The 13,025-nt window shown below is 42.0% G+C and overlaps 1 protein-coding gene and 1 long non-coding RNA gene across 6 annotated transcripts; both read left to right on the top strand.

Moving 5' to 3' along the window:
* The first annotated feature begins 1,491 nt into the window (after positions 1-1,491).
* Positions 1,492-8,537, top strand: LOC127918834 (zinc finger and SCAN domain-containing protein 21-like). The gene is made up of 4 exons (XM_052502072.1): positions 1,492-1,693; positions 2,013-2,128; positions 2,264-2,441; positions 8,356-8,537. Exons 1-4 carry the CDS (start codon positions 1,525-1,527, stop codon positions 8,535-8,537), a joined length of 645 nt encoding a protein of 214 aa, XP_052358032.1. The 5' UTR covers positions 1,492-1,524.
* Positions 6,192-7,035, top strand: LOC127918833 (uncharacterized). 5 transcript variants are annotated; one of them, XR_008100957.1, is made up of 4 exons: positions 6,192-6,387; positions 6,456-6,560; positions 6,631-6,700; positions 6,736-6,895. It is a non-coding gene; the product is annotated as an uncharacterized LOC127918833 (long non-coding RNA). The 5 variants fall into 5 exon arrangements; XR_008100960.1 differs by lacking the exons at positions 6,456-6,560; positions 6,736-6,895 and adding an exon at positions 6,946-7,035; XR_008100961.1 differs by lacking the exon at positions 6,456-6,560 and having other exon boundaries at positions 6,806-6,895.
* Positions 8,538-13,025: the final 4,488 nt, after the last annotated feature.

Raw genomic sequence — 13,025 nt, 5'->3', positions numbered from 1 at the left:
TCATTACTTTGGAAATGGTTGGATCAATATCCACCTTCATGATGTGGATGAAGCCTGATTTGGAATGTCTGAGTAGTTCTATATGATGTCATAATACACCCCTCTGATAATCAAGTGATATTTGGAATGTCTGAGTAGTTCTATATGATGTCATAATACACCCTCTGATAATCAAGTGATATTTGGAATGTCTGAGTAGTTCTATCTGATGTCATAATACACCCTCTGATAATCAAGTGATATTTGGAATGTCTGAGTAGTTCTATCTGATGTCATAATACACACCTCTGATAATCAAGTGATATTTGGAATGTCTGAGTAGTTCTATCTGATGTCATAATACACACCTCTGATAATCAAGTGATATTTGGAATGTCTGAGTAGTTCTATCTGATGTCATAATACACCCTCTGATAATCAAGTGATATTTGGAATGTCTGAGTAGTTCTATCTGATGTCATAATACACCCCCTCTGATAATCAAGTGATATTTGGAATGTCTGAGTAGTTCTATCTGATGTCATAATACACCCTCTGATAATCAAGTGATATTTGGAATGTCTGAGTAGTTCTATCTGATGTCACAATACACACCTCTGATAATCAAGTGATATTTGGAATGTCTGAGTAGTTCTATCTGATGTCACAATACACACCTCTGATAATCAAGTGATATTTGCATGTAATACATTTGCTCTCTTGTTTACAGCGGGGTTGGGAAATTCCAGTCCTCGAGGGCCTGATTGGTGTCACAGTTTTACCCCAGCCCAAGCTAACACACCAGACTCCAATAATCACCTAATCATGATCTTCAGTTTAGAATGCAGTTTGATTAATCAGCTGTGTTTGTTAGGGATGGAGAAAAAGTGTGGTTTACAGGATGATTTGTATCTTAAAGAGCGTAGCTTTCAGTGAAGAGTACCGTCACATCTAGATAAAAACGAATGTAAATAATTGAACAGAGCAAATATGTATTAACACACTACTATTCATATAAGTATTTATTCATCATCTACATGTTCATATTAAGCTTCTACGTCTGTGTACAGGACGGAAGAGAAAATATATCAGCTTATTGTTAAATTATTATAACGTTCTTTCCAATACAGAGTGTCCTAACTATTGTTTCAAACTGCGTTACCACTCCAGCCAGCAGCAGATGGCGGATATTTCAGGTGATGCTACTTGCATGACGTATAATGGACTGGACGGGACACTTCTTCAGGAACAACAACGCGGCTTCTCTTTCAACCACCTCCGGTAGCTTGCTGGCAACATAAAACTGAAACATTGACGCTTTAGACCATGTTAATGTACATGAGCTAATCACAGTGTGGTACACAGTTCAGTTGACGTGTCAACTGGTTAACTTTAACCTAATGTGCTTGTTTAATTTGCAAACGTGTTAAGATTGATACTGAGCCTAGCACTAGGCTAGTCGCTAATGCTAGCTAGCTAGCTAACATCCCTGATCATGAGTTCACTAACTACTCCTCCCTTGCTAAAGAAGAGGAGATCTGCTGTATGGAGAATGAAGCTCTGGGACTGAACATTGTCGTGGAAGATGAAGATGATGTTATTGAAGAAACAGAGGAAGGACATTTTAGAGAGGAAGAGGATGCTGTCGCAATAAAGGTGAAGGAGGAAGACGTCTTGGGAGTGAAAGGGGAGACAGAATATCAGATTAACACCAGTGAGTACTGTCTTAAACAGGGGCACAAACTATGCCGTTGTTGAACTAATGTGTGGTTTTAAGGGGCATTCTACTGAAGTTCTACACTTGAATATGTTGTTCAGTACTGTATAAATTGTTGAAGTTTCAGTTTGGTAGATATATTTCTGGGACTTTCAAATGAGATTTATTGAATTATTCATGTGGTCAACATTAAAGTGCACCTCATCTAATACAACAGGCTTTAAAAAATTCAATATTGGAGCATAATTTTCACTTATATCAAAGGGATGCAAAAGGCACCATTTTGTGGAACTACCCTTTTACATTTGCATTTTAGGCCCTTTTCACACAGGAGAGAGACATGACTATGGTGGATCCTCTGGGAAGAAGCCTCAACAACATCCTGATGCTGACGAGTCCGAGAAGAGTCTCTCCGGGTCAGAACACCAGATGGTACAGCTTGGTCTGGTCTAGCATACAGCTTGCTCTATCGGGGTCTGGGCTGGGTTTCTGTAGAGCACTTCATGACAACAGTGACATCAGCATCCATAATGATATGTGTCTGTGTCCCCTCTTTATGGTTACCAGGACAACGCTAGCCCTTCGTCCCTCCCAGAGTCCATGTGTCTTGCCTCTCCCGGTAGCACCTTACTGCTGGGTATGAAGAGGTTGTCTGTGCTGCTGGTGGACTGCAGGAAAACAACAGAGCTGAGTGGAACTGTGAGAGGAGGAGAAGAGAAGAAAGGATCAGATTTGACTCATCAAAGTAAGTGCTGTAGTTTAGTTTGAACAAATACAATAGATCTGCCCAGTGGTATCTGTTACCAGGACAACCAGCAGAGTACTGTTAGTTGACAGGAAGATAGACTGGTGGATATGGATGTTATGAATATCATAACACTGAAAAATGATTCTGCCAATGAAAAGAGAGAAACCAATAGACCATATAAAACCTTGATGAAAGTTAGCTTTAGAGAGAAACCAATTGACCATATAAAACCTTGATGAAAGTTAGCTTTGGAGAGAAAGTTTCAAGATGATCCGATGTAAGGGGCTTGTTTTACAAAACCTTTTCCTGAGAACGTTATGGATGTTACATTGCCTGTCCCAGTCAAACTCTTATCTTTACAAAACTGTAGAACAGGCAAAACTCCTGACAGCAGTGGACTGGCCGTCGGGAGCACCGGGCGTTCCGGTGGCCTGAGGGTCGTTTTGGCCTGAGGGTCGTTTTGGCCTGAGGGTCGTTTTGGCCTGAGGGTCGTTTTGGCCTGAGGGTCGTTTTGGCCTGAGGGTCGTTTTGGCCTGAGGCTCGTTTTGGCCTGCCGTGAATGGTCAACTTGACCAGCGTTAATATAGCGAGCAGGAATGAGTTGATGCAGAATCCATGCATCAGGCACGACTCTCACGCTCTCGTTGCAGTGTCCACATGCCAAAAAGGACATCGGGTCTCTCAAATTTTTCCCTGCAATGTATTAATGTAGCCTACTGATACACTAATGATAGTGAGTATGACAAGAGTATTTTCTTTGCAAAGGTGGAGGAAGGAAGGAAGCAGCAGCACTAGAGCTTCAGGTGCTCCTGCTGAACTGGAGATGGTGGTCAGTTCAGACTCAGAGCAGGAACCTTCAGCTACAACTTAAGAGCACAAACCTAAACATCTAGGCTTTTTTTTAGGATTTTAGATGAATTAATATGTGCTTTATTTATGAGATTATCAGTAGGACTGTAATCTGGGGGCATACAATCGATGACTTGCACAAGTAATACACGTTTACGTGTAGGTTATTTACAATGTTAATCTCATTCTGCAGATCAACCAGATGTGCAGAGAGAGAGAGAGAGAGAGAGAGAGGTTCAGAGCAACCAGATGTGCAGAGAGGTTTAGAGCAACCAGGTGTGCAGAGAGAGAGGTTCAGAGCAACCAGGTGTGCAGAGAGAGAGGTTCAGAGCAACCAGGTGTGCAGAGAGAGAGAGAGAGGTTCAGAGCAACCAGATGTGCAGAGAGAGAGAGAGGTTCAGAGCAACCAGGTGTGCAGAGAGAGAGAGAGAGAGGTTCAGAGCAACCAGATGTGCAGAGAGAGAGAGAGAGGTTCAGGGCAATCAGATGTGCAGAGAGAGAGAGAGAGAGAGAGGTTCAGAGCAACCAGATGTGCAGAGAGAGAGGTTCAGAGCAACAAGCTGTGCAGAGAGAGAGGTTCAGAGCAACAAGATGTGCAGAGAGAGAGGTTCAGAGCAACCAGGTGTGCAGAGAGAGAGAGAGAGAGGTTCAGAGCAACCAGGTGTGCAGAGAGAGAGAGAGAGAGGTTCAGAGCAACCAGGTGTGCAGAGAGAGAGAGAGAGAGAGGTTCAGAGCAACCAGATGTGCAGAGAGAGAGAGGTTCAGAGCAACCAGATGTGCAGAGAAAGAGGTTCAGAGCAACCAGATGTGCAGAGAAAGAGGTTCAGAGCAACCAGGTGTGCAGAGAGAGAGAGAGAGAGGTTCAGAGCAACCAGATGTGCAGAGAGAGAGAGGTTCAGAGCAACCAGATGTGCAGAGAGAGAGAGGTTCAGAGCAACCAGGTGTGCAGAGAGAGAGAGAGAGAGGTTCAGAGCAACCAGATGTGCAGAGAGAGAGAGGTTCAGAGCAACCAGATGTGCAGAGAGAGAGAGGTTCAGAGCAACCAGGTGTGCAGAGAGAGAGGTTCAGAGCAACCAGGTGTGCAGAGAGAGAGAGAGGTTCAGAGCAACCAGGTGTGCAGAGAGAGAGAGAGAGAGAGGTTCAGAGCAACCAGATGTGCAGAGAGAGAGAGAGGTTCAGAGCAACCAGATGTGCAGAGAAAGAGGTTCAGAGCAACCAGATGTGCAGAGAAAGAGGTTCAGAGCAACCAGGTGTGCAGAGAGAGAGAGAGAGAGGTTCAGAGCAACCAGATGTGCAGAGAGAGAGAGGTTCAGAGCAACCAGATGTGCAGAGAGAGAGAGAGTTCAGAGCAACCAGATGTGCAGAGAGAGAGAGGTTCAGAGCAACAAGATGTGCAGAGAGAGAGAGGTTCAGAGCAACCAGATGTGCAGAGAAAGAGAGGTTCAGAGCAACAAGATGTGCAGAGAGAGAGAGGTTCAGAGCAACAAGATGTGCAGAGAGAGAGAGGTTCAGAGCAACAAGATGTGCAGAGAGAGAGAGAGAGAGGTTCAGAGCAACAAGATGTGCAGAGAGAGAGAGAGAGGTTCAGAGCAACCAGATGTGCAGAGAGAGAGAGAGGTTCAGAGCAACCAGATGTGCAGAGAGAGAGAGGTTCAGAGCAACAAGATGTGCAGAGAGAGAGAGAGAGGTTCAGAGCAACCAGATGTGCAGAGAGAGAGAGGTTCAGAGCAACCAGATGTGCAGAGAGAGAGAGAGAGAGTTCAGAGCAACAAGATGTGCAGAGAGAGAGGTTCAGAGCAACCAGATGTGCAGAGAGAGAGAGAGAGGTTCAGAGCAACCAGATGTGCAGAGAGAGAGAGAGAGAGGTTCAGTGCCCAGTACAGGTAAAATAGAAAGGGACAGCGAAAGCACTGAAAATCCATTTGATTATTTTGCCCAAAACAGCAAATAAAGTAATTGAAGTCATCAGAATGTCGATTCAGCAGACAATTGCTGTTGAAGTGAGAAAGGCAGGGATGTTCTCAGCAGGGATGTTCTCAGCAGGGATGTTCTCAGTACAAATGGGCACAACACAGGATTTAACATCCAAAGACCAGTGTGCAGTAGTTCTGCGATATGTCACTGATGTTGTCCACGAGAGACTCATTACGGTCATTGACTGAGTCATCGACTGGACAGGACTTTGTGGACCTTGTGAAACAGACCCTTGAGAAGATGGACATAAAGTTGAAGTCGGAAGCTTTACATACACTTAGGTTGGAGTCATTAAAACTAGTTTACATACACTTAGGTTGGAGTCATTAAAACTAGTTTACATACACTTAGGTTGGAGTCATTAAAACTCGTTTACATACACTTAGGTTGGAGTCATTAAAACTAGTTTACATACACTTAGGTTGGAGTCATTAAAACTAGTTTACATACACTTAGGATGGAGTCATTAAAACTAGTTTACATACACTTAGGTTGGAGTCGTTAAAACTAGTTTACATACACTTAGGTTGGAGTCATTAAAACTAGTTTACATACACTTAGGTTGGAGACATTAAAACTCATTTACATACACTTAGGTTGGAGTCATTAAAACTAGTTTACATACACTTAGGTTGGGGTCATTAAAACTAGTTTACATACACTCAGGTTGGAGTCATTAAAACTCATTTACATACACTTAGGTTGGAGTCATTAAAACGAGTTTACATACACTTAGGTTGGAGTCATTAAAACGAGTTTACATACACTTAGGTTGGAGTCATTAAAACTAGTTTACATACACTTTGGTTGGAGTCATTAAAACGAGTTTACATACACTTAGGTTGGAGTCATTAAAACGAGTTTACATACACTTAGGTTGGAGTCATTAAAACTAGTTTACATACACTCAGGTTGAGACATTAAAACGAGTTTACATACACTTAGGTTGGAGACATTAAAACGAGTTTACATACACTTAGGTTGGAGTCATTAAAACTAGTTTACATACACTTAGGTTGGAGTCATTAAAACGAGTTTACATACACTTAGGTTGGAGACATTAAAACTAGTTTACATACACTTAGGTTGGAGTCATTAAAACGAGTTTACATACACTTAGGTTGGAGACATTAAACGAGTTTACATACACTTAGGTTGAGACATTAAAACGAGTTTACATACACTTAGGTTGGAGTCATTAAAACTCGTTTACATACACTTAGGTTGGAGTCATTAAAACTAGTTTACATACACTTAGGTTGGAGACATTAAAACGAGTTTACATACACTTAGGTTGGAGTCATTAAAACTAGTTTACATACACTTAGGTTGGAGTCATTAAAACTAGTTTACATACACTTAGGTTGGAGACATTAAAACGAGTTTACATACACTTAGGTTGGAGACATTAAAACTCGTTTACATACACTTAGGTTGGAGACATTAAAACGAGTTTACATACACTTAGGTTGGAGTCATTAAAACGAGTTTACATACACTTAGGTTGGAGTCATTAAAACGAGTTTACATACACTTAGGTTGGAGTCATTAAAACGAGTTTACATACACTTAGGTTGGAGTCATTAAAACGAGTTTACATACACTTAGGTTGGAGTCATTAAAACGAGTTTACATACACTTAGGTTGGAGTCATTAAAACAAGTTTACATACACTTAGGTTGGAGTCATTAAAACGAGTTTACATACACTTAGGTTGGAGTCATTAAAACGAGTTTACATACACTTAGGTTGGAGTCATTAAAACGAGTTTACATACACTTAGGTTGGAGTCATTAAAACGAGTTTACATACACTTAGGGTGGAGTCATTAAAACTAGTTTACATACACTCAGGTTGGAGTCATTAACTTGTTTTTCAACCACTCCAAAATGTATTGTTTAACAAACTATAGTTTTGGCAAGTCGGTTAGGACATCTACTGTGTGCATGACACAAGTCATTTTTCCAACACTTGTTTACAGTCAGATTATTTCACTTATAATTCACTATTCACTGTACCACAATTCCAGTGGGTCAGAAGTTTACATACACCAAGTTGACTGTGCCTTTAAACAGTTTTGAAAATTCCAGAAAATGATGTCATGGCTTTAGAAGCTTCTGGTAGTCTAATTGACATAATTTGACAGGGAATTTTTACCAGGATTAAATGTCAGGAATTGTGAAAACGGAGTTTAAATGTATTTGGCTAAGGTGTATGAAAACTTCTGACTTCAGCTGTATATACAGAACAAAAATATAAACACCCACCAGCCCACCAACTGCGGAGCCAGGCCCAGCCAATGACAATTTGTTTTCCCCACAAAAGGGCTTTGTTACAGAGCTAAATTACTCCTCAGGTTCATCATCTGTCCGGCTTCATTACAAAGAGGAATACAACTCGGGTGGCTGGTCTCAGACGATGTAGAGGTCCTGGGCGTCGTTATGTGGTCTGTGGTTGTGTGACCGGTCTGATGTACTGCCAAATTCTCTAAAACAACGTTGGAGGCGGCATATGGTAGAGATATTAACATTACATTCTCTGGCAACAGCTCCAGTAGATATTCCTGAAGTCAGCATGCCAATTGCACACTCCCTCAAAACTTGAGACATCTGTGGTGTTGTGTGACAAAACTGCACATTTTAGTGTGGCCTTTTATTCCCCCCAGCACAAGGTGCACCTGTGTAATGATCATGCTGTTTAATGAGCTTCTTGATATGCCACACCTGGAGGATAGATTATCTTGTAAAAGGATAAATGTTCACTAACAGGGTTATAAACAAATGTGTGCACCAAATTTGAGAGAATGAAGCTTTTGTGAATAAGTGAAGAATTCTATGATCTTTTTTTTCAGCTCATGAAACATGGGTCCAACATTTTACATGTTATAGTTTTTGTAACATCTTCCCAAATCCACAATGGGGAGACCTTACTGTGCTTTGTGTCTGTCTAAGTTTTGGACTTCCACAGAAAATTACTTCTTTACCTATTTTAGGTTTAAGGAAGTGTCTAGGTCGTGTTCTATATCATACAGCTAGTTTTATAATGTAGAGGTTTCATCCAGGTCTTTAAATAAACACTGTTTTGGCAGGAGAAAAAACAAACCCTGAGGAACCAGGGACTTCCAAACCGGCAAGACAACACCTCTGCTCCCAGATTGGAAAGAGTTTTACCAAGTTAGGAAGTCTGAAAAGACATGTGAGGAAACACACAGCAGAGAAGCTACACCATTGTGCCCAGTGTGGAAAGAGTTTTAACCACTTAGAAACATGAAATCTCATGAGCAAATACACACTGGGGAGAAGCCATACCTTGCGCCCAGTGCGGAAAGAGTTTTAGCCGCTTAGGACAACTGAAATGTCACGAGCGAATACACACAGGGGAGAAGCCATACCATTGTGCCTGGTGTGGAAAGAGTTTTAAGGTCTCAGGAATGCTGACAACTCATGAGCGAATACACACAGGGGAGAAGCCTTTCAAATGCTCAGACTGTGGAAGACATATTACTCATCACAGTCACTTAAAAGTCATGTGAGAATCCACACAGGAGAGAATAATTACTTCTAGTGTGAATATTGATATTTCACTTCACATGGACTTCATCAGAGAACACACACAGTGGCCCCGTTGTCTTATATTGTTGACTGACAATGTGTTTACCTGTTTATACCAGATGAAATGTAATTGTACAACAAAACATGAAGTGAATATGGAGTATGTCAGTTTGAAAATAGAGTAGATCAGATTCCATGTGTTTAAATTGTCTTTTTAAAAATCTGTGTGTTATTCTCTGAGCTCAGAAATAAAGAATCTTGGTTTGACTTGGACTCCAGCAGATCCTTATTTTATAATATCCACCACAACTCTCCCCTCTTGCTGTTTATCATTGTCTAAATGAAGAGTTCTTTGTTTTATTTTCCTGGGGTCATTTACAAGCCTCCCACTGGTTGAATTAACTTTGTTTCCACGTCATTTCAATAAACAAATCCATGATGTTTGATTAATGTGGAAAACTCATCCAGTTAGTTAAGGTTGTACAGTGTTCTGTTGTCACTGAGTTGGCTGATGTCCCATTTCACTCCATAGTTAAGGTTGTACAGTGTTCTGTTGTCACTGAGTTGGCTGATGTCCCATTTCACTCCATAGTTAAGGTTGTACAGTGTTCAGTTGTCACTGAGTTGGCTGATGTCCCATTTCATATATGTTCCATCTAATATATTGTCGAGGGAAAACAAGTGGTACCAATTCTAACAATGTGCATTTCATTTCTATTTAGGACCCTTTTGATTTGTCCCTATTTTTTCTCTTTAAATCACACTGTTAATAGAACATCCAATGTTTTTTTTCTAAGTCCACAACAATACTTAAACCACATCAGGAGACCACTTTTGAAGCCTGAGAAAAATCAAAGACATTTTCTGATGGTTGTCATCAGCATCACCGCTAACAGCATCACATAGTGGTAGACAAATGCACACAGACAGAGGCATAAATATGACAAAAAAATGAATACAAATTATATCATGATGTTGAGAATTATTCTCCTACCTCCTCATGCCTTTTGCACACATTGTATATAGACTCTCCTTTTTTTTCTACTGTGTTATTGACTTGTTAATTGTTTACTCCATGTGTAACTATGTGTTGTCTGTTCACACTGCTATGATTTATCTTGGCCAGGTCGCAGTTGCAAAATGAGAACTTGTTCTCAACTAGCCTACCTGGTTAAATAAAGGTGAAATAAAAAAATAAATACAAATAAAACACACTACTGAGCCAGAGGACTGAAACCAACCACGACTAGATAAACATCCAGAGGACTGAAACCAACCACGACTATATAAACATCCAGAGGACTGAAACCAACCACGACTAGATAAACATCCAGAGGACTGAAACCAACCACGACTAGATAAACATCCAGAGGACTGAAACCAACCACGACTATATAAACATCCAGAGGACTGAAACCAACCACGACTAGATAAACATCCAGAGGACTGAAACCACGACTAGATAAACATCCAGAGGACTGAAACCAACCACGAAACTAGATAAACATCCAGAGGACTGAAACCAACCACGAAACCAACCACGACTAGATAAACATCCAGAGGACTGAAACCACGACTAGATAAACAGCCAGAGGACTGAAACCACGACTAGATAAACATCCAGAGGACTGAAACCACGACTAGATAAACATCCAGAGGACTGAAACCAACCACGACTAGATAAACATCCAGAGGACTGAAACCAACCACGACTAGATAAACATCCAGAGGACTGAAACCAACCACGACTAGATAAACATCCAGAGGAATGCACTGAAACCAACCACGACTAGATAAACATCCAGAGGACTGAAACCAACCACGACTAGATAAACAGCCAGAGGACTGAAACCACCACGACTAGATAAACATCAGAGGACAGCCAGAGGACTGAAACCAACCACGACTAGATAAACATCCAGAGGACTGAAACCAACCACGACTAGATAAACATCCAGAGGACTGAAACCAACCACGACTAGATAAACATCCAGAGGACTGAAACCAACCACGACTAGATAAACATCCAGAGGACTGAAACCAACCACGACTAGATAAACATCCAGAGGACTGAAACCAACCACGACTAGATAAACATCCAGAGGACTGAAACCAACCACGACTAGATAAACATCCAGAGGACTGAAACCAACCACGACTAGATAAACATCCAGAGGACTGAAACCAACCACGACTAGATAAACATCCAGAGGACTGAAACCAACCACGACTAGATAAACATCCAGAGGACTGAAACCACGACTAGATAAACGTCCAGAGATAAACATCCAGACTGAAACCACGACTAGATAAACGTCCAGAGCACTGAAACCACGACTAGATAAACGTCCAGAGCACTGAAACCAACGACTAGATAAACATCCAGAGGAATGCACTGAAACCAACCACGACTAGATAAACGTCCAGAGGACTGAAACCACGACTAGATAAACGTCCAGAGGACTGAAACCACGACTAGATAAACATCCAGAGGACTGAAACAAAGTTACAAAGTTGTATTTTTAGTTGTCACCCTGAAATGTCCCCTGATGTTGATCCCTGTACGGGGAGCGCAGCCATAATTAACCTCTTATTGCTGCATCCCTTGTTCTCAATTTCAGCCTGAAGACATACCCTAATCTAACTGCCTGTAGCTCAGCCCCAGAGGCAAGGATATGCATATTCTTGGTATCATTTGAATGGAAACATTCTGAAGTTTGTGGAAATGTTAATTGAATATAGGAGAATATAACACAGTAGATCTGGTGGAAGAAAAGAGAAAGAGCATACGTTTTCTGTTTTTATTGTTGTATCATCATCTTTCATATGTACTGGAACAGCCACACAGTCAGATAGGATGCTGGAGATAATTTAGATGGATTAACACAAGAGGGCAACTGTAGGTGTGCAGAGTTTCAGACTGAAAACTTCAGGAATGGGTGAGCTACATGACATTTAGCATGAAGTCACCTAGGTGTCCCACACAAGTTGCCCAAATGTACCCAAGTGGCCGAATTGGTGAAATGACCTATAACTATATACAACAGTGCAAATAACTAGATACAACTTATCAAAAATCTATTCTAACACACACAAAAAAAAAAATTATGTTTTTATTTTTAATATTAGAACAGAATATTTTTCTGCCTGTGCCATGTCCCATAGCAGTCTCTTTCTGCTACAAAGCAGAGGCAAACTGAACAACTGGTGCAGATGATGGGGACTTCATGCGACAAAGAACACAACAACGCCTCCATGCTCCGCTCCTTTGTCTCAGAGGTAAAGTCACGCCTGCAGTAATGAACTGTGGTATATGAACACCACTGGAGGCAGGAGTAGAGGCGGCAGAGGTAGAGGCGGCAGAGGTAGAGGCGGCAGAGGTAGAGGCGGCAGAGGAGGAGGCGGCAGAGGTAGAGGCGGCAGAGGTAGAGGCGGCAGAGGAGGAGGCGGCAGAGGTAGAGGCGGCAGAGGTAGAGGCGGCAGAGGAGGAGGCGGCAGAGGTAGAGGCGGCAGAGGTGGCAGAATGTGATGCAGTGGACTTGCTGTAGCCAGCAAGCTCCTTGATGAGCAGCTCCCTGAAGACTAGCTGTGAGATGGGGGCTGTCCACAGCTCCTGGCCATTTCCTTCTGGAGGATGAAGGAATTCACCACAGCAATGTCAATGAAATGATAAAACAATGTCTTGTACCATTTCTTTGTCTTATGTAGAACATTGTAGTATCCTTTAAGAGCGTCTGACAAGTCTACACCTCCCATGCTCTGGTTGTAGTCCTTGATGGCTGCAGGAATGGGAACATTTTTGGTGGTCCATGCCCCAGTAGCATCCTTCACACGCCTGACGACGTGATCACCACTGAAGGACTTGTGGATAGTGGAGCACATCGCCACCTCTCTGGTGTCCATCCACTTCACAAACAGCAGGCCATCTTCTCGGATCCATCGCATGGTCCCCGATCAGCCCTCTTAGGCATGTCATTCTCCTTGGTTTTTCGGAAAGCCCACTCTGTTGGTCCGAATGGTGCCACAAGCCCACACATCCCGCTTCCTCAGGTCTGTGAACAGGGTAGGGTTTGTGTAGAAGTTGTCCACAAAGAGTTTGTAGCCCTTCCCCAGCAGTTGAAAATCCAATAATTCCATTACAGAGTCATAACTCAGTCCTTTACCAGTCGCACACGTGTTCTTCCCTCATAGACAAAAAATTGCATGT

This window comes from Oncorhynchus keta, unplaced genomic scaffold, assembly GCF_023373465.1.
Source record: "Oncorhynchus keta strain PuntledgeMale-10-30-2019 unplaced genomic scaffold, Oket_V2 Un_contig_15023_pilon_pilon, whole genome shotgun sequence".
NCBI classification, from domain to species: Eukaryota; Metazoa; Chordata; class Actinopteri; order Salmoniformes; family Salmonidae; genus Oncorhynchus; species Oncorhynchus keta.
The sequence above is the reverse complement of the archived record's forward strand: the minus strand, read 5'-3'. Positions and strand labels throughout refer to the sequence as shown.